Source organism: Acartia tonsa, chromosome 6, assembly GCF_053477335.1.
Source record: "Acartia tonsa isolate MP-2025a chromosome 6, ASM5347733v1, whole genome shotgun sequence".
Taxonomy (NCBI): Eukaryota; Metazoa; Arthropoda; class Copepoda; order Calanoida; family Acartiidae; genus Acartia; species Acartia tonsa.
This window is the reverse complement of record NC_137265.1, coordinates 18,622,303-18,647,297: the sequence shown is the minus strand read 5'-3', so window position 1 is coordinate 18,647,297 and position 24,995 is coordinate 18,622,303. Positions and strand designations below refer to the sequence as shown.

Here is a 24,995-nt window from a genome sequence, read left to right as displayed (position 1 = left end):
GGATGTTTTGCTGCATATGTTGCAGTAATATCCACCAGTAGTATTGTCAGTGATGATGTACGAATTTAACAACTTTATGCTCATCTGTTCTCCGTCTGAAATAAAATACAAATGTTAGCAGAAATAATATTTAAATTAAAATTACAACATTTTATACGTGCAATTTTAAGGTACAACATGGATAATCATGCAACAAAAGCGAAGAAATAACAAAAGATTTCACATTTGACTTCACAAATTTTTTTAAAGAGCACATGAAATTTTCATACTAATTTAGTCATTTCATGGTTGCTTATTGATGATAAGACGGACGGACTAAATATTGGCAAAAACCCTGTGATAAAATACGAACTTATTTATTTAACTTTATCTAAAAATGAACAGAATCTGCTTTATGTAACTTTCTATGATTATACAACTTATAGCGGGTATCAAACACTTGTCCACACGTTGTACAAGTGTACATGAAACTATTTGGGAAGTGGGCACTCTCCAGGTGACATTTCACATTCAGTTTCCTGGACATACCATCCCTGTGACAATGGATATAGAATATGTTAATATTTTGAGAGATACTCGCATACCCTGAAAAAATGTTTTTCTCCTAGCTGGCTAATATAACGATACCCCAACCCACATTCCCTCCTCTGACCATGGAGAAACGCATTGGCCTATATCTGAGGACTATATTAGGAACCTAAAATGACGGAAAAATTCCCATGTCACAATATCCACGTATTCTAAATCCATTCCTGTGACACAAGGTGCAGAAATAAAGCTGCTGTCCATCTTCAGTTGATTCACATCTTATATAATTGTCCAGCTCTAAACCACCTGAAAAAAGGAAAATTTTACTGTAAAAAATCTTACTATTTTTTAAGATTTTTGTCACAAATTTTTCATTATAGGCAACTGTGAAATTTAGTAAAATAAACTGTAAAATTTTCTGGAATATTTCCATGTAAATACAAACTTTAAAACTAAAGATCGAAATATTTTTTTTATATTTTTAAGAACAAGCTAAAATGTAAAACTCGGAATAATATAAAATTCTATTTCTGTTTTGAATGTTGCTAAACAATATGCTAATATAATTACCATTTACTCTTGTAATGTATGCTACCAATCTTGTTCATTAAATGGTAACTTTCACAATTACAATTTTTCTCTTAATTCTAATTTAAAAGGCCGGGTGAACATAATTCTTTTATATTTCAATACATAGCTAGGTAGATTATTTTTTTCCTTTATAAAACTAAAAAATATCATTAAATAATTTAATGCAACTGAACTAAATATCTTTCCAGTATGGCTTCAAAACCGATTAATATCAGCTGGAATAGAACCAGTTCACAGCCATATTAAAAAACTGTGTATAGCATCGAATCACAGACAATTTTCCACTAATATTAAATCATGAAATCAATAACAGTTTTTTTTATAAGCCTCGGGGCTTAAAAATCTGGTTTTAATCTTATAATTTTTTATTTTAACATCCACGGAAAGCTGCCTATAATACGATAGGATGAATAACTATTATTTGATTTTATGTATTGCATTGTGCTTGTAAAGCTTGTTTCTAGTAGATAACTGCATACCACATATCTGTAAACTTACAAACTTTATCTATTTTGTCTAGGTAGATATTTGGTTAAACAGATTCTGTTCGTCAAATGATAAGATATTTTCTCAAATCTTTGTCTGTTTGACTTTAAATGGTTTAAAATGTGCATAATTTATCTTTATAATTGTAAGTATGAACTTTTGAGTTTATTGAAGAAAAAAATAAAGGAATCCAAATGGCTTCAAAACCGGTTAATAACGGCTGGATTAGAACTCCTAGTTCTGAGCCATAATGAAAAATCATTTATCGGGGCCAACAAAACTGGAAATAATCCTTAAATGTTTTATTTTGCTATCCGCAGAAAGCTGTCTTCAATGGAATTCGATAAAGTATCTATTATTTTGTTATGCCAATTACAAAGCATCAGAATGTAAGCAATTGTTTTTTTAGTTAAATTAGTTAATATCCTGAAACCATGGGTAAGATTCAATTTCAATTAAATAAAGTTTATATTCCTGACAGCTGTAGACAAAGCATCCAGGAAAGTGCATATTCTCAATATGCCCAAGGATGTGGTGCTTCAGCTGGCCCTGCTTGGGGCACAGGGTGCAACAGTACACCCGGCCCCCGCCTCGGGTATCCTCCAGTCTCATGTAGCTCTCCAGGTTAACATTGGAGTCTGAAATATACATGAATCATCAAAACTAATTGGTGAGAATATGGAAAAAAAAGTTAAACTCGTTCCTACAAATGTTTCAAACAATCAAATATAATTAAACTTCAATATTTTTAAATAATAATCATAAAATCGTTTTAAAACCCAACATTTAACACTTAGCAAAACTCTGCAAAAAAAAACTGAGTAACATAAATGAGATTAACTTATGTGTGGGTTTAAAGGATACTATGTTGGACTAAAAAGGTCACAATTTTACCTTTAATCTTTTTTCTTAAACTTAAACTGATATTTCACAACAAAAAATAATTGTCCCCAAAAAAATTAAATCAAATAAAAAATAAAAATATAATTTTATTACACAAGATTTAAAAATAGCAAAACTATCAGATAAACTTCATAGCTTTCATATTTTTGTGATTAGCAAATTTATGATTTTCTAGCGCCTTCTTGCAATCAAACTGTTCTGAACAGTACTGGCAGTTATGAGCAAATGTTCCCCTGAAGTGCGCAGCTTCTATATGAACCCTGACCTGGTAACGGCCCTTATGTTTGAACTTGGCGCATACTTTGCAGTAGAAATGACCTGATAGGAAAGAATATTAAAGATAAATGTTTCTGCATTGAAAATTCTTAGCTATTATAACTTTTTTTAAAAACTGGATTCTTGTTTTTTTTAGCGGATGGCAGATTCAAGCAATTTTTTTAAAGGTCTTCTTATGAATAAAAGATTCTAGCCCCTACACCGGTCATTTTCGAACTCTTACTTAAACTAACCTAAAGTAAGCATGAAAAGCTACTGTGAAAATAAAATACAAAAAAACTTTGGATGCTACTCAAAATTTTACCTGCATTTAAGAAACAATAAAATACTATTTTGGTTTTTGTCTACCACATTTAATTGAAAATTTTTATAGTGCTAAAAAGTCATGAAAATCCTTATCGCAATTTTAATTTCGGATAGGGAATCTGGGCCTAGATTTTGGGTTGTGGATACTGATTGCTTGCTATCCCTTCCCAAAATAGTTATATACCTTCAAAAGACATATGCAAAAATATAATGTAAAGGAGAACCATATCGGTCAGTACAGACATACATAGACAAACTGTAACTTTTATATAAGGATTAATGGTTGATTTTCCGTAAAGAATTTTTAGAATTCTATTCCTGAAGTTGTAATGTCCATGTAGATATCCAAGTCTTCCCAGCACTGAAGGGAACCTAAATAACAAAAAAAGATAAGAAAAAGTTAAAAAATAAATCGGCAATTTCCTTAGAGTGTCTTCTTAAGCTCCCTCCATTTTTAAAGAAATAAATTAAAAATTATTGGTGTAAGGGTAGTTTCTTTTTTGTTTTTTTTTACTTTAGGTCAGGTTAGGTAAGGTTATATATTATATATTGGTTATGCCACCACAGGTATGGGTTCTATGGAGATATGCCTCTCGGAGGGGTTAGGCATAGGAAAAGAAACTTAATCAGAAACCCCCTTAATTTTTTAAAATTTATTCTAAAAAAAGGAGGGGGTTCAGTGCTCGATACTTATCGGAATTCACCAATAAATGTGTTGAAAGAAATTACTACATTATAGAAATGATATTTCACATATATAACAAGAAAATAGAAAAATTCCAACTAATAAAATAAACAAAAATCATATCATTAAAAGTAATAATATAACTAAAATATAGAATTATTTCAAGCCAAACACATACAAGATTCTTTTTCCCTATAGGAATTTCTTCAAAAAAATTTTCCAAAAATTATTAGAGATAAAAAAATCAACTTTAATACTAAGTACCTACTTAGAACATTTATTAGAAAGAGATAACAAAACTAAAGTGAGAAAAGCTTTCATTTACCTACTTAATTTATATTTTACTTTACATATGACAAAAATTTTGATACGTTTAAAATCATAAAAAAAAATATTTGATTTTATTGGTTGTTTAGCTATTTTGATTGGCCATTGGTAATCGTTCGGAACGAAGCACCTATGAAATAAAGTTACAAACTGAATTTCATGGCCTTCATTTGCTTATAATTAGTATACATATGATTGGGGTGTCCCATAGTGTTGTGATTAGCGCACTACGCTGTGGTTGGAAGAAACCGAGTTCAAGTTCCCACAAAGACTTTGCACTTAGTTGACAAATGCTGTCGCAATTTGTCAGATTATGATCACGCAACCTTCCCTAAGATGCCCTAGGGTTGTAAGGGGGGAGATTTGTAGGAAGATAGGATTCTACAAATCAAGCAGCTCTAACCATGCTTTCCCTCATCCATGCTCCTCGTATGAGAGTGCCATTAATTAGGGTGGCTTAATATGGAACACCTGCCAAAACTCTAGGCCAGGGTGATGTAATAATTGAGTAGCTTCCACGATAATTGCGGGTCAGCTTGTAATGTAACATAGAATACAATCAGCTGTGCGCGAATCTTACCAATCTAAGATTGGCCAAAGGATTCTCACTTCCAGTCTCCGTGTGCATCTGAGTCCTAACTTCAGAGAATCATGGCTACAACAACAACATATGATTTTCTAAAGTCTTCCTGAAGTCAAACTGTTCAGTACAATATTGACAATCATGCACAAAGGAGCCCCTGAAGTGCACAGCCTCAATGTGGACCCTGGATTGCTTTAAAAACTGAACTTCATTGCCTTCATTTGCTTATGATTAGTATAAACATGATTCTCCAAGGTCTTCCTACAGTCAAACTGTTCACTACAATACTGACAATCATGCACAAAGGAGCCCCTGAAGTGTACAGCCTCAATGTGCACCCTGACCTGCCTGCGGCCCTTGTGCTTGAACCTGGCACAGACTTTACAATAATGATGTCCGGATGTGGTTGTATCCATGTAGCGGTCAAGATCTTCCCATCTTTGTAGCACCCCTGCAATATTATAAATGTTAATAAATATTAGCAGTGCAGTGGCGTGTTATCAATTATACCTTTTGAATAGAAAAGTACAATTAATTCGGACTACCAGTTTTCTTCATCTTTAGCTTCAGACAAAAAAAAATAATACTTTATATCATAGGATTCTTGTTCTTATTAAACAACCATATCCAGCTAGGAAAGATTTTTCATCTGATGTAAAGCTGTTTTGTCTACATCTTTTCCGCGAATGATAAATGTCTATTTTGTTGAACAGGATACGTAACATTACAGACAAAATAGTTTTTCTTTCAACAAACTTACTGTTCTAAAAGTAATCCTATTTTGATGAAAAATTTAATATATTTAATATAGCTAAAAAATATAGATTTATTTTATTACTAAAAATAAATTTTGCATATTATGTTGCTTATAGGACTGTTTTATCATTACAAATATTTCACATTTAATTTTATTTGGTCAAATTCTGGCCTTCCATCCCTTGTGGTAGGTTGATTTGTGCACCCGATAGGCAATTTTAGTCTTGAATGTTTTCTCACAAAATTCACATGAGTATGCATCCTCAGTTGGGAAATGTATTGACTCCAGGTGGAGTTGTGCTCGATTTGGCGCCTGTATTGCATTGATAATTGCCAAATTATTTCATTTGTTGTAAGTCTACTAGTTCTCTATAACTCACTTTGAATATCAAAAGAAATTATAATATTGTAGAAATTTTGCTTATTAAAGCTATAAAAACTTCTTAAAAAATAAATATAAAGAGATATTAACGACTAGATAAACCTGTGACGTACTTACATTTGAAATTACTTTTAGATATAAATCTAATTTATGCCTGTATTTATGATAATATTCAACAAAAGCAGTAGATAATTTCGGTAAACAATTTGTACAAATTTAATCGTAGTTAAATCTGAAATATATAAATTATTATGGTAGTATTTAAAAAACCAATCATTATCGACAATCACAGGCAAAGAAATATCACATAATATAAATCAACACTAATATAAAAATAAGCTACGATCATAAAAAATCACAACCACTTCCGTTGAAGTATAAATTAATAATAAATTTACGTAGCATTTATCCCACATGGGTGAAGAAGTACACAGCGCAAATGCCGCGTAAAATTATCTAATCACAAATGTCGTCTTCGTATTTTCTTATATCATTAAACGAACACATATTTCACAACACTCCCGCAACAAAAGATGAAAATACAAAAAAAACGACATTTCCTTATCCAGTTAGGTTCTTAAATGAAACCTCTACTGATAATAAGATTTATTATAGTATTGTATTTAGTTAGGTTGTAATGAAACCTGTACTAAAATAACATTAAATGACTCATATTTGCAGTTAGATTTACAATAACCTCTACTGACAAATAGAAATACATATGAATCTCTTGTAAAAACCATGACTTAATAAAGGAAATTACCAGTTAGGTTGTAATAAAACCTCTACTGGAATAAATTACCTTAATAATTAAGAACATCTTCCCACATCTGTATCTCCTTCTTACAAGGTAATAATGATCTGAGATCAAAATTAGCAGCCCTCTTCAAACGGGATGGAGCAGAATTCCTACCAGCATTACTGGATGTAGATGACCCAGATTGATAGCCGCTAGATGATCCATATTGTCTGCTAGTAGATGGTCCAGAGTGACAACTACCAGATGGTCCAGGTTGACTATTACCAGAAGGTTTTGGTTGGCTAGATTGAGAAGATGCATAAGTAGACTTGGTTCTATCCTCAAGGACATTTAACATAGCAGCTTTACGTTTAGATCTTCTAGTGAAATAATAACTAGGATAGCATTTACGTTGACTGGCCCTCTTGTATTTAGCCTTCCTCTTCTCATTCCAGAGCCGATTTCTAGCCGTATTTTTTCCAGGTACCTGTCTGAAAACAGCTTGATGTATACCTGAAGGAATAGGGTCATCAGATGAAGAATGGTGATTCACTAGATCAACTCTATGTTGCTGTAGCAGAAAATCAGCCTGTTCCACATTATCTTGAGCATGAAGATTAGCAAACTTTTTTTCTTCAGCAATTTGCTGCTGCAACACATTTTCTCTAGAACGAGTCAACAAGAATTCCAACCTCTCAACTCTCTTAAAATTGACATAGAGTTTGTCAATAATATTTCTCAATCCTGTATAGACTCTGGGATTAGTCACCCAAAATACTGTTAGATCATGATTAGACAAACGATTCATATCATCAAAGAGATCTCCAATTAAATGAGGGTTTAGTCTTCCCCACTCAAGATGAGTATGAATGTATGGACGACTATCAAACGAGGATAGACGACAAACATCTTCAAAGACAGAATCAGTAGACATAACATTGGAGCACTGAGGGCTAGGCTGCAAACCATACCTTCCAGGCTTTAAAGGTTTGCCAGAATCATCATCATTACGGTAATGTCTTCCAAACATTATGTAATGATAATCAAGAGGAGTCATAACATCAGGAGTCTTGCTTACAGAGGAAGCCATTTCTCCAGACTTGATAAGATCCTCAATAACATGATACTGATTCCAGAACAAGTAACGAATATGGTGAAGGTAGCGAGGACCACCATATTGCAAAGCAGGAACATCTATGCATAACTTGGCAAGAGCAATGATCTTTTCATCCTTCTCATTCAGAGACCTAGTCATAGAGAGTCTATCTCTCTCACATTCTGATTCGGCTTGTTGGTAACTAACAATATAAGCTCTTTTCAATGCTTCTGCAATGAACTCAGTAAACCAGGATATAAACTGAAGCTGAGTCAGTTTGAAAGAAGTCAGGACCACAACAGGATCAGGAAAACAGGTTCTAAGAATATGACCAATTAGAACATCATAAACACCTGTTATCTTATACAACTTTTGTAGAAGCATATTAATATTCATTTGGAGCCTTCCAGGACTAGCAAGACTTGAAACCCGGCAATCTTCTGTTTGAAAGGAGTTGCCAATGACCACACTTGATAAACTGAACAGACTATAGTCGTCCAATTTGCAACCAGCAGTTACTGCAAGAGAACCAAGGTCAAAACCACGCAAATCCACAAATACTCCATACATCTCTCTGAGAAACCCTCTCAAGGTCAATATGCTTCTATGAGTCTCATCCGAATACAGAATTGGGAGCTTACCCAAAAACTTAATAAGTTCATCATGAGGGACAACATTAGGATTGAATGTAATACGTTTAATAGTATCACTAATGTCTTCTTCAACAAATGGGAAAGCCACAGTAATGGCAGAGAACTGTCCATCAAACACAATGAAATGTGAAGGAACATCAATGAGATCCTCAGCACTGTATTTGGAATAATCAATGACCAGTTCATTAGACCCCTTGAGAAGCAGCTCATACATATGCTTAGGGATCTTGATGGCCAGTAAGTAGAAAGGAAGTGAAGGAGAATTAAGCTTAAGAGCTCTTCTTTCTTCCTGTTTGCTCCAAAAGTCAGCAGATGACTCGCGAAAGTCATCAACATTGAAGCGAGCTAGATTAAATATACTCATATGCAGTTTAGCACTAGTATAACTTGTATCCAGCTTTGGTTGACACCAAGATTGGTGGTAATCCATATCAATGCGAAGAGCAGTTTTCAAACAACCACCCTCAGTCTCTATCCAATGATAATCTCTCTGAGAACGTTTATCAACATCATCGTAATTAGAGATGACATCAGAAAGAAATGCATTATAACGCTCCTTACAATTATTCTCCCAGGCAGGGAAGAATATCTTGTTGGTAAAATCAAAAGGATTATATCCTTTACATCTATACTCTTTGTAGAGAGTAGACATCTTGACAATGGAATCCACCAAGCTGGAACCTCTGATAGACAACCATAATTAGATAATTAAGTAATTGAATTGGGTGATCAACTTACCCGTATTCATCTCAACTAGAAGATTGATATCTTCATAAAAATAATGAAATGTTATAAAATGATGCTAAAAATAGGAAAAACATCTCCATCTTAATATCAATTTTAACCACCATACACATACAAAAAAAACACTATATATGATTATTAACTATAGTACAGTATATTTTAAATACAATATGTATACTTCTATAATTTTTTTTTTAAATTCTTTTTTAATTTTATCTTTTTTTTTTTTATTTTTTTATCATTTTTATATTAAAAAAAACAATCAATTTATCTTCTTTATTTTATCAAAAAACTCCTTGGAGTTTAGATTCAAATCATCAATTGAAGACACTAAACAGATATCTCTTACAGATCTGTTGACTACTGATAATTTACTGACACCATTAGGCAAGATTTGAGGATAGGAGATAATAACTCCTCGTCCTTCCTTCAGTATTTCTACAACTTTACCAATTTTCCAAACTTCCATTTTGCTATTAACATTATCTTTAAAACGAAAAACAACAATATCCTGAAGTTTTACCTCATCTGATTTGGACCAATTATCAGGTTTAGGTATCAAATGATGAAGCCTGTCAAGAAGAAGTTGGTACCAATAGCGTTGGATATCATGAACTCTTTTCAATAACTGAGTAGGTGAAGTACTTTCAGAAATGATCAATGGACCATGAATAGAGCGGTTATTAGCTCTACCAAGCTTGAATCGGTTGGGAGTAAGGAGCTCCCATCCAAAGTCTAGATGAGATTGGTTATCAGACCTAGCCATGGGGATATCATCAATATCTGAAGACATCCTAGCAAATATTGTATCCCATTGAAGTGGGGTCATGGCAACAGCAGTGTCAATAGCAACTTTTTTGAGCATGTCTCTAAGAGAACGAATTTTTCTTTCAACACGACCTCTTGACATGTGGTTCTTTGCAATTGACGGAAGTATTTTTAAGCCTAATGATTCACGCAGCTGTGAATTTGCGTCTCGTAGAGACACTTCAAGCTTATTAAGAGAAGTCAATTGAGTACCTTGATCAAGGTACAAAGCAGCAGGAACACCATGACGAGCAGAATGGCGTTCTAATGCAAGAACAATGTCTTGTGTTTCTATTCCCTCAAGTGCAAGAATACTAGTTGCAGAAGTCAAGATACAGACAATAACAAGTCCATAAATCTTTAGTTCTGGTTTGCGAGCAGTTTTAAAAGGTTTGCCTTTGAAACCATACACTATGTCACACATACTATGGTAGAAAGCAGGAACAATTTGGTATCTAGATTGGGGATGATTTCCCATTTCCAGCTCAAATGTTTTTCTTAGAATCAGTCTACATCTGGGACAGTGTTTACGCACAGCTAAAACAATTTTTCTGGCATTGCCAATAGGGAAGACAACCTTAGTCAATTCTCGCAATGTAGCCTCTGTGCCACTGTGTCTACGGACATTATGATGAATGTGCATCAGAATAGAATAGAAAAGTTCAGAATCTGAAGAAACAACAGGCAGTGATGAATGAATGTCCTGACCATCAAAGAAGATAGAGAAATCAAGATCCTCTGTTACAACTTTGGCATCCTGATCTATACGGCTCTTATTAAAATAAATGCCATCTTTTAAGATAAAACCTTTAAGCTTTGCTGGAGGCAAGACTTTGGATAATCTAGAGGATTCCAGGCGAAAGAAATAGTCCTTTGATTCCTTCATGAGGAACTTATCATATTCAACTTGTATTCCATTAGTAAGTTCAATTGTAGTACACTTTTTGCATAGCTGGGAACGAATAATTCCCTTGCTTGTATGTACCTTGTGTTTCAGTGACCATATAAAATCATTTACTCTGGACATGACTGAAATAGCCTTTGAGTAACCTGTTGATAGAATATCTATAAGTGCAGCACCTTTCCCAGATTGAAAGAAAACAGAAGAATGTGATGAGCAGGAACAGTTAAGGCAATGAAGATTCTCTAGTGACGAACCATGACAATCATGAATGGAGAAATGACCATTGGTTTCATGACAGCCATCACAATGTATAGCAGAAAACACAACATCTTGATTGTTCTGTGAAGGAAGACTTACTTCTGGAAAGTATTCAGTGCTTATTGCCTGGTTTTGCTGAGAAGATATTTGAATTTGTTCAAATGAAGTCAGTGGCATGTCCTGTTTGGGTTTTAACATCCATGAAAGCCCTGAATGCCAATCACTACTGTATGATATATCTTTGGGAGAAATATTGTTAGGCTTGGTGAGAAGATCAGCTAAATTAAGCTTACCATCAATGTGAAAAAGAGGAAGGCTGTCAGACTTGCCACAAATAGAGAAAATAAGACGACGAATCTCTGCAACACGGTTAAGACAATATAACCTGAGTCTCTTATTTGTGTTTTGACACCAGCTGAGGGCAACAGATGAATCTGTAACAAAGATTACATCAGTTACTAAATCCCCAAGAGCTTGCTTGACATCATAAGCTAGACCTGCAGTGATACGAATTGACTCAAGTTCATTTCTTGGTATACTCTCTTTCAAGAGCTTGCTTCTTGAAGCAAGAAGCTTACAACTAAATGAGCCATCAGGAAGTTTGACACCAGCATAGATACAGCCACCTCCTGCATTTTCTGCAGCATCACTAAGACATAGAAGTCTTATATTTTCAGCAGGCACATCAGGTGGAAAAATGTATCTCTCAACCTTCATGTTTGGAATTTCAAGGAATTCCTGGAATTTAGACAGCCAAAAATCCTGATTTTCCTGTGACAATGGTAAATCCCAATCCATTCCATTCAAGAGCTGAAGACCCAGTTTTAGTTGGATTTTATAAGGTTCCCATTTTCCTAATGGGTCAAACAACTCAGCAGTCTTTGAAACAGCAGTTCTCCTTGTGAGGTCAACAGAATCAAGAATTTTAACAACATCAGATGGATCCCGGATTGGGAAGGGGTTGGGGGCCTTCATACCCCGTTTCTTCTTAGAAAAATTTAATTCTGTGAAACCAGGGGCAATAGAATCCTCCATGACATTCCATTTATATCCTAAAATTCGAATGAATTCTTCCTGGATCTCTTGACCAGATTGGATAATGAATTTAGGAAAGAATCCACCCTTTTGGAGAACCTCTGATACCTGTCTAATTTGTTCATTTACAATTTCTAGAGAAGAAGAACCAGGTAAAAGGTCATCAACATACATGTCAGAATGTATAACTTCAAAAGCAAGTGGATATTCATCCTTTAGGAGACGGGATAGCTCCTCTAAGGCATATGTTGCTTGGTTTGCACTGCTTGTAACACCATACCAACACCGAACAAGAACATAGACTTCTGGTGGAATATTTGGATCAAGACTAGTATGGAAAAGGAACAGCTGATATGTATAAGAGGATGGTTTAAGGTATAGTCGGTTATATAACTTTGAAATGTCAGAGCTCCAAAGATACTTCCGACATCTTGCTCTGACTAAAATATCATTAATCTTACGCATCCTATTTTCACCTTTAGCAAGACACAAATTAAGACCTGACATGCTAGGGTCTACCACAAGCCTGACCGGCGTTGTGGTAGAGTCCTTTCGCACTATGCGCCAAGGCATGAAGTGTGAGAATCTATTACCTCCTACCAGTGATTGGTGTTCAGGAGGAAGATCACTCAACTTCTTCAGAAATCCTTTCTCTATAAGGTCACTGTGAACGTTACGGATCTCATCTTTAACAGAGTCAGGAAAGCGACACTGAGATTTGTAAACACGATGAGCCTGAGAGTAATTGTCATTACCTCCATGTTTTTCTGAAAGATATTTATCTGGATCCTTGATAAATGGCAAGTCAACTTCAACCCTTTCCTTTTCAAGATTAACATGCACAGATGCTTTAATTTGCTCCTGCTCAATTTTTTCATTTAAAGAGATCATTTTGAGGCGATTGGAGGAATTACATTTGCATTTTTGGCATTGATCACACCGGTAGTTGATTGTTTCGTCAATATCATCCTCATCAAGGTAATCTCTCTGTTTAGACAATGGAATCTTAGCTTTGTAAGCATAAGAGGTAGCAATGCAGATACAGTGATTAAGAGGACAGTCAGCAGAACTAATAGCTTCTTCATCTTCAACAGGTTTACCAGCCTCTGTAAAATCTTTACAAGTAAGAGGAGTTGGAAAGAAATCATGACCTGAACAAGACTTTTGAGAATAGTCAAGAATTGGATCAGCAACCAAGTGCACACCATGCCCAGTGTCAACAAGATTTGGTTCCAAGTTGCTCATGATAGAAGGATACAAGGAACTTCTATACTGAGAAATAGCCTGAGTGAAGAAAACAGTCATGAAATTTACACTGCCATTAAAACGTTTATTGACAGCAGTGAAAATCTTGCTGGGACCACCATAACAATATCTAGATCCATGAGCATCAATAAATTGGCTTTTGTAGATACCTACACCATTTGGAATGACAAAAACACACTCCGGTTCCATTTCAGAAGCCTTTAAACCAATTAGAAGTTTGACTCTATCTCCTCCAATGTAAGGTGGGAGTTTAGTTTCAAGGGGAAGGTTGGAGTGCTGTATTGCTTCAGTATTAAGCTCAGCAAGATCATACCTTGGGAAACTAGAGGTAATGGCAGACATGCCTTGTGCAATGATTTCATAATATTTGCCCTTAGAATTAGGGCCTAAGAAGGTTGAGTATGAACCATACGAAGTCCATATGTTACCTCCACTAACAACTCCAATAGCAGCAGGTTCTTCATTAACAACCTTGAAGGATAACTCCTCAGCCAATTGACCTTCTACAAGGTGCTGATTGGCTCCTCTGTCAAAGAGAGTTAAGACGTGCCGACCCTTAATGTTAAGGGTCTGCATAACTGCAATACTATCTTCATAAGTTTCTTTGACACACTCAATATCAGAAGAATCTTCCTGATCACCAGTGCAGGTGTTAAAGACAGGAGGAGATTCATTAGGATTCATTGGGCGGGACAGTGATTTAGGTTTTGGAGCAGATTTTGATGAACTTAGGACCTGGAAGTGCGAAGCTAGAATAACAGGTGTTTTAAGAAGAGATGACTGAAAGCCAGGAATGTACTTTTCCAAGCCTTCAAGAAGACTGGCATTGGATGGTTTCTGATGCTTATCTGAAAAGCAAAAGAGGACACAGAATGGTATTCTTGGTCTACCTGGTTTGCTTTGGATTCTACAATCATTACAGACAAGAACATCAGGAACTTCATTATTCCCACATGTCCTGCCCTTGCATAATTCAGAGGATTGTAAACAAGTGGAACAATATCTATACCTAAACTTCTTTTTAAGCTCAACACGCTCCAGTGGGGTTTTAAGAAAAAATTCTCTACACTCAGCAATGGAATGCTTGTGGTTTGGGATAAGACATGGAAACTTGGTTTTACTTACCGGCTTAGGAGGCTTGGCTTCTTTTCTTTCAAATAGAGCCTGATTTGGTCCAATAGCCGAAGTGTAAGTAGAGTGTGAATCATTAGAATCATCAGACTCATTGCCAGTTTCATTGGCATGAAAAGTTTTCACTTGTCTAGCCCTTTCTGGTTCTTTCTTAGCCTTAGAAGGTGGAGCAATGTTAGCCTTGGTACGACAAGATCTATCTGCAAGTTGGTAAGCCTCATTGACAGAATTTAGAAGAAGCTTGAAAGCAGTCCGTCCCTTTATGCGAATGGTATCTTCATTACATCTATCCATTATCTTAAAGAATTCATTTTTAGCATCCTGGGGAACAAGAGTTAACAAATGATGCAAAAAATCCTGAGAATAGATGTAGGACTCTACATCCTCATTGTCTTTTGCACTAAGCATGGAGCTGATTTTCTCCAGAGTGCTCTGAAGTTTTCTTAAATAAGAAAGTGATTTGACAATGTCAGAAGAGTCAGGAATGTGATCCTTGGTTACAGGTGAGAGCAGATTGTGCATTATTGTTTTAGGATCTCCATACCTGTGTATGAGAGTCCTTTTCAGTGCATCATAATCATTCTTAAACTTTGTGGTTTCCTCCTGTAATACTGGACTCAGGAATTTGTTGTAAAGAAGAAGAGCTCGCTCATGATCAAATTCAAAGTCCTCAGTGGATGCTTCAAATCTCTTAAGAAAATCAAAGATGTCTATGTCTGAATTATTATCAAAGACTGGGATGGTATCATAGAGCATGTTTCCCTGTGATTTTCGAGAAGCACCTTTAGACTGATACAACTCACGAATTTTTGATGTCCACTTAATGGCATCACTTATAACATCTGAGACTCTCTCTCCAAAACTGTAGGAAAAACCTGGAGTTTTGCAATAATCTCTTAATGCACGATTAAGATCTCGTGTTTGCATTTCAACAGCAACAACCTTGTTTTTGTGAAGATCAAGAATATCATGCTTGGATAGCTCATCACTGATTGAAGGGGAGAGAAGATTTACTAGACCATTCATTTGATCTTGGAGAAGTTTACCCTGCAGATTAAGTGTACTGACTACACTACTATGCACAGAATTGTTATCATCATTATTAACAGATATGTTTCCATGATGAACCGGCCTATTCATGAATTCAACCTGGGGACTGATGGGTTTGAAATTATGTTGTCCATTAAATGCAGGGGGGTCGGAACCCTTATTGCCATGAACATGACCTGCATTGGAATCCAACCAATTACTAACTCTACCTTGTGTATTAGCATTATTGCCTGTAGGACATACAGGCGCTGTGCTATGAATAAAGTTCTGATTTCTAATATTAGAAGCAGACTGAGTTAAAGGATTAATTGGTGTTTGGGAATTGTGTACCCCTGGTCCTGGTGGAGAATACTGATGGAATTCAGGATTGACTTCCTTAGATTGTTTTGATGTAGTCAAATTAATCATGTTTGATTTGAAACTATTGAAGTCAGCACGAAGGGAATGAGCATTGCTAACAATCTGAGTAGAAAGTGCACGAATGGATTCCTGATTTAAGGATATACCTGTACTTACATTGAGTAGGTTATCTACCTTATTATTCAGGAGTTCTACCTGATCCTTTAAGCTGGAGAAATCCTCTGATTGAGGGTTAGAATGAGCAGAGTGTTTAGATTCTAAATCTGTTAACCTGTGTTCAATAGAAGATAATTGTTCAGGTAATGCATTCAATGATTGAATGGATGAATCAATTACATCTACTCTACTGAGTAATTCATTGGGTGAATGTTCTAGTATCCCTACTCTCTCACTGATTAAACTTAATCGTTGTCCCAGTGATTTTAGGTGAAATCTGTCTCCTTCCAGAGCTGTCAGTCTACTAATAATTGATTGGTCTGTACCCCGTGAAACATTGGCATGTAGTGTGGATGTGAATCCATTGAAATCAGACAATGAAGTTTCACTGGCAACAGCAAGAGACCATTTCAGTTTGTGGGCTTCTAGCTGAGAGCTAAGAGAAGAGAATTTAGTTATCAAGCGTTGATTATTCAATTCTGAAGCCTTTATTTGACCTGGGGAGACTAGTTCAAGAAGAGCATTATAGGTAGAATGTATACGACTAGACCAATCTGGTTCAGATCCAAGATTGGTACCAAAGTATGCAACATGAATGGAGAGCTGATCAAAGTAATATTCAAGACTCTGTGCATTCTTGACATCCTTTATGTCAGGAATCTCTGGAAGGGTAGTCAATGCTGTTCCAGCACTATCAATGAGAGGGGTAGTCATATAATTATCTCCACTGGCACTATTGTAATTAGGTGGAGTAAGAACTGATGTGGACCTAGAGAGTGATTGATTCGGGGTAGAAGAAACAACCTTACTACCTGTAGGTGTAATCCCAGATACTCTTATATCAGGTGGGTTTAATCGCCTTACATTCTGTGGATTAGTAATACCACTGTGGGGCGTACAGCTAGGAGAAACTGAAGAACCTGCAGCAGACCTGAGGGTATTACGCCTGGAGCGAGGATTATCATTCATCTTTCCTCTGTTTTCAAGAAGCAATCACACAATCTTTTAGAATTAGGTAATCCAATTACCTCTATTCTTTAAAGAACTTAGCATTGAGAACACAACTGATTGAAGACAAATAAAGCCTGTTGAAGTAAACTTTAATTTTATTGTTTAAACTGTAGTATGTGATAATCAGGAGCACAATTATATTAAAGTATTATATGTAATACTTTATTAAATTTTTTCTCATCTTAATTATATTATCTTAAGTGTTATATTTAACAATAATTAGCTGTTGTTGAAACTTGTGTAACCTTTAATGGATTATTTAACTAATATTTAATAAATAGAAAACTGAATTGGGTAATCAAGTTACCTATATTCATTTAAATCTAGTGTCAGTTATTTGTTTTATATTTATTTTACTTAGGTACCTACTGATGCGTGTAATATTTTTTAATATTTAGGAATGAAGTTTTTTCCTTAATTATATAATATTACTATACAAGGTAAATAAGCTAGATTATAATACTAATATCAAATATTCTATATGAGAAAAAATATTATATAATATGATAATGCAATTAAACTTGGATTAATAAAACTGAGTTTAAATGACTGGGTATAATGAGTACATGATAAAGTGTACAAATCTTTCAATACCTTACCTACCAAATTAGGCAGGGGATAAAAATTAAAAAGGGGGGGGGGGGGAAGGGTTAATAAACCATGTTCCAGATATTTAGTTACCACTTTTTTCTTAAATCTTTACCACTAAGCAAGTAAAATGCATGTATAGAGGCTTAAAATAGAGCAGAAATGGTATTTGATGTTTTAACACAAGCAAGAGAATGGGTTCTGCATTAAACCCCTTTCTCAAGTGTATAGTTTCCACCCAGAGTTATATGGGGGGGGGGGGGAAAGGGTAACAATAACCCTTTGACCTAAACCTAAATCCCCTAGTAACAATAATGAGGTTTTGACACGAGCAGAACTGCATAAACTTATTGAGGTTTGATCACGAGCAAAATGCTAAAGTTTGATCGAAGTTCTAACATGAGCAGAAGTGTGTAAACTCAATAGAGTTTTAAAAACGAGCAATGGAATAGGTTCTACATAAAACCTTTTTCCTTAATATAATATGGCTCTGTTCCTTTAAACTTAATCCCTTAAATAACAATAAAGGGGATGTTTAAATTTGAGCAGAAATAGTGGTATGCACTTAACAATATTATAACTATATTATATAATTCACTAACCTGTAATGAGAATGAATAGTAACATAGAACTCAAGTACATACCAATTGGTGGCGCATTTTTAATAAAGATGAAGATGTTTTTTCAATTAAAAAAATGCTAATGAATTTAAAGTTAATGAACGAAATAGTATAAAAAGGCACGCACGCGATTTTAAGATCGTTTTTCACTATTAAATTTGTACTGTAGAAATTTTGCTTATTAAAGCTATAAAAACTTCTTAAAAAATAAATATAAAGAGATATTAACGACTAGATAAACCTGTGACGTACTTACATTTGAAATTACTTTTAGATATAAATCTAATTTATGCCTGTATTTATGATAATATTCAACAAAAGCAGTAGATAATTTCGGTAAACAATTTGTACAAATTTAATCGTAGTTAAATCTGAAATATATAAATTATTATGGTAGTATTTAAAAAACCAATCATTATCGACAATCACAGGCAAAGAAATATCACATAATATAAATCAACACTAATATAAAAATAAGCTACGATCATAAAAAATCACAACCACTTCCGTTGAAGTATAAATTAATAATAAATTTACGTAGCATTTATCCCACATGGGTGAAGAAGTACACAGCGCAAATGCCGCGTAAAATTATCTAATCACAAATGTCGTCTTCGTATTTTCTTATATCATTAAACGAACACATATTTCACAACAAATATATACATGGAAGGAATTGAATAGACAGTAAAGGGCGTAGAGAAAAAGACAGGGAGAAACTATGGAGAAATTATTATTAGCCATCTTTTAAATAACGGACATGAAACATGAACCTGGTTAACCACTGCACTTGAGGTCGAGGACGGAATTTATTATCAGGTCTTATTTTGGTGAAGTTTATAACTACGCGGCCAATCGTTCTTAAGACACAACCAACTCATCAAATACACGACCTTTATCAGTAAGTAAGTCCTAACTATGCATGATAATAACTGTAGGTACCAATTTTAACGTCGTAAGTTATGACTCAGTGTTGGGTCAAGATTCGAACCCATTCCAACAACGACAGAATATGTTACTTGTAAAGCCATAGTCGCATGTAAGTAATAAATCAGTTGATTTGGCATACCTGCCTGAAATGTTTGTTGACATATAGAACAGGTTATAACCCCAGTTTCATCTTGTATCATGTACTCAGTGTACAGTGAATACAGCCGGGTCTCTGGTTCTCCTAAACAATATTTACACATTAATTTATGCATTTAAATAGAAAAAAATACAAAATTTGTTATTTTTATAAGGAAAATAAATCAACTATTGTGCAATTTCATTATTATAACAAAACATTCAAAACCTTCACAACTTGATTAAAATAAGATTTATTCATAAAGACTTAATGCATAATATAATTTACTTTTCACATTGTAGCATTCAAATCCAAATCATACTGGGTTGGCGCTTTTTTATGCATAGCAGACTTGTGAGATCTATAGCTCGCCAAAGATTTGTAGCTCTTGTGGCATATCTCACACTCATAGCCACCCTCCACTGGAAAACAGGGGTGTATATTCTGCACAAGATTATTTTTTTTACCCGGCTGTAAAATATTTCATCCCCGCTCCACCCCCTGGAAAAATATTTTCAGTCCTCTTTATTCTTTTTTACATATTTTTCAAACTTCAAGCCCCCCCCCCCTCACGGATGGAAAAAAATGGAAAAAAAAGTTCTTAATTACTGTTTTTTCATTTCCCCCCCTTCTACATATCTTTTATTATCCCCCCCCCCTTTTATCATTGGATCCCATGCAAAATCTATACACCCCTGCCTGGAAAATGAGTCTCTAGATGCGTTTTCCCGGCATAAAGGTCGCGCGTCACTTTTCCACACAGATTGCAGCAATATTGACCATGTTCTGCTCTCTCCAGGTGTTCAGTAGCCTGGGAATCCAGGCTGGAAGCAAATTCTGGTATTTTACCTGAAGCATAAAAACGTGTCAATAAAAGTTGTTAGGTATATTAATAAAAAAGTAGGTTCAAGTTACAATTAATATAATTCATTCATGAACTTTGAAAATAGTACCTAATATATTTTAATATCTTAAACATAATTCAAAGAAAAAATCTTTATTATCAATCGCATATAATATAAAACATTAACATAAATAAATTTAAAAAGTATTAAGAGTTATACAAAAATATTCAAATTGTTAAAATAAATAATAACAGATAAAATCACAGCTACTGTATACATCTGTATACAAGAGAGAAATAGGGAAGGGTTTATTTGTTCACCTTGAAAAAAATTTCAATTAAAATCATACGCATATACAATATTTCAAGATACTTTTAGTATAAGCAATACATTTTTATAATAAATTAAAAAATAACAAAATTCATATAAGCATTATCTATTCTTGTGGTATATCGACTTGTGTGTCCGAAAAGCATTCTTTGTTTTCAAAATCTTATTGCATATATCACATTGATAAGCATTAACTGTGGGGAAATGTTTTGATTCAAGATGCAGCTTCAGACTTTCCCTCCGTTTAGCCTGTTGGCCACAAAGGGTACACTAATAACGTTTTCAGAGATGATGCACAATATATTTTACATCAAAAACATGCTTGAAAGGGCAGTAGGTAATCAAAAAATCCGTTTTAGTAATGGACATAAGATATACGTGGATATGTTGACAGGGTAAAATTTTGTCATCAAATTAGCTTGTTAATATGGACCTTATTTATCGGTCAGTAAAAGAAGAGGGTGGTGAGTATGGTTTTTTTAACCAGCTACAAGCATCACTTTATTAGAGAACATGAAAATCTGGTGCAACATACAAGTCCTAATAAATCGATGAATGTTTTACTAATATAATAATATGACTGAACGAAGGGAATGTCACAGATTGTAAAAATCTTTTTTATTTAACTAATGTAATTTTGAAATGCTATTCTTTTATATATCTGTACATAAACAATTTTTACCCACCTTGAATATTTTAAATGAGTTTTAAATTAATATTGTTATACTTTTAATGTAATCTTTGTAAGTAAATGATAAAGACAAATAAAGAATCAAATAATAATAATAACTAATATAATCTATTTGCTTATTGTTCATTTTATTAGATACTAGCAGCCTTATTTTCATAGGGAGAGAGGAAAGGGGTAGAAAAACAGCCTAAAACCATCCCAGTACCAATGAGAAGCTTCCCTAAACAAAAAAAACTTACTACTTTATGGAATAGGAAAGTTATAAGGAATAGGTAACGTCCAAACAAGATCTTATGAAGTTGCTTTAAAAAGAGAAAATTTTTTTAAAGTTTTAAATGAAAAATGTGCCAAATCTGTGCCTGATGTAGACCACTTTCATCTCTGGTCAGGTAGGTAGCACAGAGGTCCTCAAAGCTGTCTGTTTCCGCATGGAACATTTCTTCATCTTCTATAATAAAAAAAATAGTTTATTCATCCTTGTGTAATTGTATATGACTTATACTATAATCTATTTAATACAATATATAAAGTTTTACTAAATAAATGACTCCACTAGTCAATAATAATATCCTTGTTTAGGTGATCCTGGACATCATCAAAGATTACAAAGTTTAATGTACAAAGATAAAGTAGCTGTTCATCTACAATATTTATGGTCATATGCAAAGTCAAAGTACAGAGATAATCTTTACAATAAATAGGACGCCATAATTTCAATCTATTTGTATTTGTCAAATGTTTCATTGGGTGTATTACAGAGATCTTAATTGAAATCATGCTTTCAAAAATCCAGATTTTTTCATAATCTAATGCTTTCTAATCTAAAAAGAATGCTATTTCACACCATCAAAATTAACACAGTAAAGTAACACAGTAAAGTTAAAATTGCTTATATATATACCTTCTTAAAAATATTTTATTTAGTTTTTAATTTGACATAAAACGTGAAATCATACTAATAACTAATATTTGAAGATTAATGATACATATGGTTATGATTTTTCAGTGCAGAATAAGTATTGAAATATTTGACACATATATCACAAGAATATCCTTGATCTGTAGGAAAATGCCGCGACTCAACATGAAGTTTGGCGGTAAATTTGTGTTTAGACGAGTGCTCGCACAAAACACATTTATATAATCCATGTTGTTCCCTTAGGTACTTGGATCCTAATTCTTCTAAGCGGGCCTCTACACTTCCTAAATAATTTTATTATAATCAATAACAAAATAAAAATATTTTCTAAAAAAATAATAGGTAGTTAATTTACTTGACATAATTAATCTAAAAGTCTATTCTATTTTTATTCTAAAATAGTAGGTAAAATGTTTATTAAAAGATAATTTATTGACAAAATTTAAAAGATATGAATTTTTATCTCAAATACAGCATAAAAATATAAGAGTTTATCTAGATAAATAATTTTTTTTATCATTAAAAGCAAGTTTTAGAACTTTTATGATCTAAATGATTATGACTTTTCAGTGCAGAATGGGTATTGAAATATTTGACACATAAATCACATGAATATCCTTGGCCTGTGCTGCGACTCCACATGTAGTTTGGCGGCAAATTTGTGTTTAAACGTGTCCTCGCACAAAACACATTTAAATAGTCCGTGTTGTTCTCTTAGGTACTTGGATCCTAATTCTCCTAAGCGGGCCACTACACTACCTAAATAATTTTATTAGAATCAATAACAAAATAAAAATATTTACTAAAAATTCATAGGTAGTTAATTTACTTGACATATTTAATCTAAAAGTCTATTTTATTTTTATTCTAAAATAATAGGTAAAATGTTTATTAAAAGATAATTTATTGACAAAATTGGAAAAAATGTGAACTTTTATCTCACATATCATTATCTAATAGAAATAAAAGAATTTATCTAAATATCATTAAAAGCAAGTTTTAGAACTTTTATGATACATATGATTATGACTTTTCAATGCAGAATAGGTATTGAAATATTTGACACATAAATCACAAGAATATCCTTGGTCTGTAGGACAATGCCGCGATTCAACATGAAGTTTGGCGGCAAATTTATGTCTAAACGCGTGCTTACACAGAACACACTGAAATAGCCCCTGCTGTTCTGTCAGATACTTGGCAGCTAAATTGTCCAGATGGGCCTCTATGCTACCTAAACATTTTTAATTGCATCAATGGCAGTTTTTTTTTAAATTAAGAGTTCATATTTATTTATAAGCAAAGCAGTTTTACTTAACCTCAGTAAAAGTTACATTCAAAGAAAATCATATTTGATACATTTCAAGGTAAAAAAAATAACCATAACTTAGGTTATATTATAAATATAAAAAACATTTCACAGTTCCTAATAAGTGTAATAATATATTATACAAGTATTACATGAATGTCACTAGCTTGAAGGAAAATGCCGCGACTCAACGTGAAGTTTGGCGGCAAATTTTTGCTTAAACACGTGCTCACACAGAAGACATTTGAATTGTCCATTCTTCTCTAACAGATACATCAGATACTTGGACGCTTTATCACCTAAAATAATAAAAATAGTATTAAATATAAGCTTCAATGAGGTAATGTTTCCAGAACTAACATTTTTACAAGTCCTAGAAATTTTTAGCGATTTCCATTGTTTTAAATGATTTAAGATTTTAATGTTAACACGCACTAAGAAGTTTTAGCGATTCCCATAAATATTATGTTTTTTAAATGTATTATTTCAAGGTTTACAAAGTTTTTCATGTTTCACTAGGTTTCTTCAATGTGTAGTTTTAATGTCTCCTAGGTTTTTAGAAAAAAAATCTTCGAACTAAAAAACATTGAGAAAAAATCCTCCCATGAAAGCATCCAATAATGTTTCTGGTGTTCCATGTAAATTGATTCACATATTTAATATTATATATTTAAAGATGCAAAAAATATCTAAAATGAAATAAAAGCCTATATTGGTGTGGAAACGGAGGATAAAAATATGAATGATGATTTTTAGACTCTTTATTGACAACCTTCAATAATTAACTAATTTCACTAGGTACCTAATGTTGGTGATAAGTGAATTTGTGATTCTTAATTGCACTGTAAGTATTAAATGTTTTGTCACACAAATCACACTGATAACCATTATCAGTGGGGAAATGCTTTGACTCGAGATGAAGCTTTGCTGTATATTTCCTGACCATGAGTTTTCCACAGACTGTGCAGGCGTACTGGCCATCCCTGTCCTCCAGGTATTGTTCTGCCAACGAGTCCAGGCGGTAGCTGGTCATACCTGAAATTTAGATGGTTTTAATATGATTATCACAATTTGCATCTGTGGCTATTTCAAGAAAATTTGGTAAAAACTTAGACACATATACAATATACATAAATTTATTCTAAATACATGAAAAGTGTGACACTTTTTGAAACCAATACTAAAGGAACTCAACTTTAAAAAAAAAGATTCAAAGCATTGAAATTTGGAATGGCAGTCGCTTTAAAGAGGTACAATGTGGAACTGCGAATTATGTTTCACATTATACCTCATTAAAGCAACTGCCATTCCCAACTTCAGTGCTATTACTCTTTTTTTTTAGTTGGGTTCCTTTGACTTTTAGTTTTGGTTTCAAAAATTGTGGAAACAAAACCAAAAAATGTGATTGTAAAATCTTATTTACATAAATACCTATTTTAAAAAAAAAACTTGTCTATGTCACTTAATTGAGAACCTATTATTTACTAGGTAGGTAACTAATGATGGTGATAATTAAATTTGTGGGTCTTATATGCACTAAAAGTATTAAATGTTTTGTCGCACAAATCACACTGATAACCATTATCCGTGGGGA

The 24,995-nt window shown here is 33.6% G+C and overlaps 1 protein-coding gene and 2 long non-coding RNA genes across 3 annotated transcripts; all 3 read right to left on the bottom strand.

Annotated features, from left to right (window-relative positions):
- Positions 1 to 5,489: 5,489 nt before the first annotated feature.
- Positions 5,490 to 22,385, bottom strand: LOC145323189 (uncharacterized). The gene is made up of 5 exons (XR_013880871.1): positions 21,533 to 22,385; positions 20,007 to 20,752; positions 19,596 to 19,729; positions 19,315 to 19,412; positions 5,490 to 5,754 (listed from the first exon to the last, which is right to left on the bottom strand). It is a non-coding gene; the product is annotated as an uncharacterized LOC145323189 (long non-coding RNA).
- On the bottom strand, positions 6,055 to 18,922 carry LOC145323184 (uncharacterized). The gene is made up of 2 exons (XM_080165588.1): positions 18,535 to 18,922; positions 6,055 to 8,994 (listed from the first exon to the last, which is right to left on the bottom strand). The coding sequence occupies exon 2, from the start codon at positions 8,961 to 8,963 to the stop codon at positions 6,627 to 6,629; it is 2,337 nt and encodes a 778-aa protein (XP_080021714.1). The 5' UTR covers positions 8,964 to 8,994; positions 18,535 to 18,922; the 3' UTR covers positions 6,055 to 6,626.
- Positions 22,386 to 22,979: 594 nt separating the features above from the next.
- LOC145323190 (uncharacterized) lies at positions 22,980 to 24,572 on the bottom strand. The gene is made up of 3 exons (XR_013880872.1): positions 24,204 to 24,572; positions 23,554 to 23,700; positions 22,980 to 23,326 (listed from the first exon to the last, which is right to left on the bottom strand). It is a non-coding gene; the product is annotated as an uncharacterized LOC145323190 (long non-coding RNA).
- Between the last annotated feature and the right edge of the window lie 423 nt (positions 24,573 to 24,995).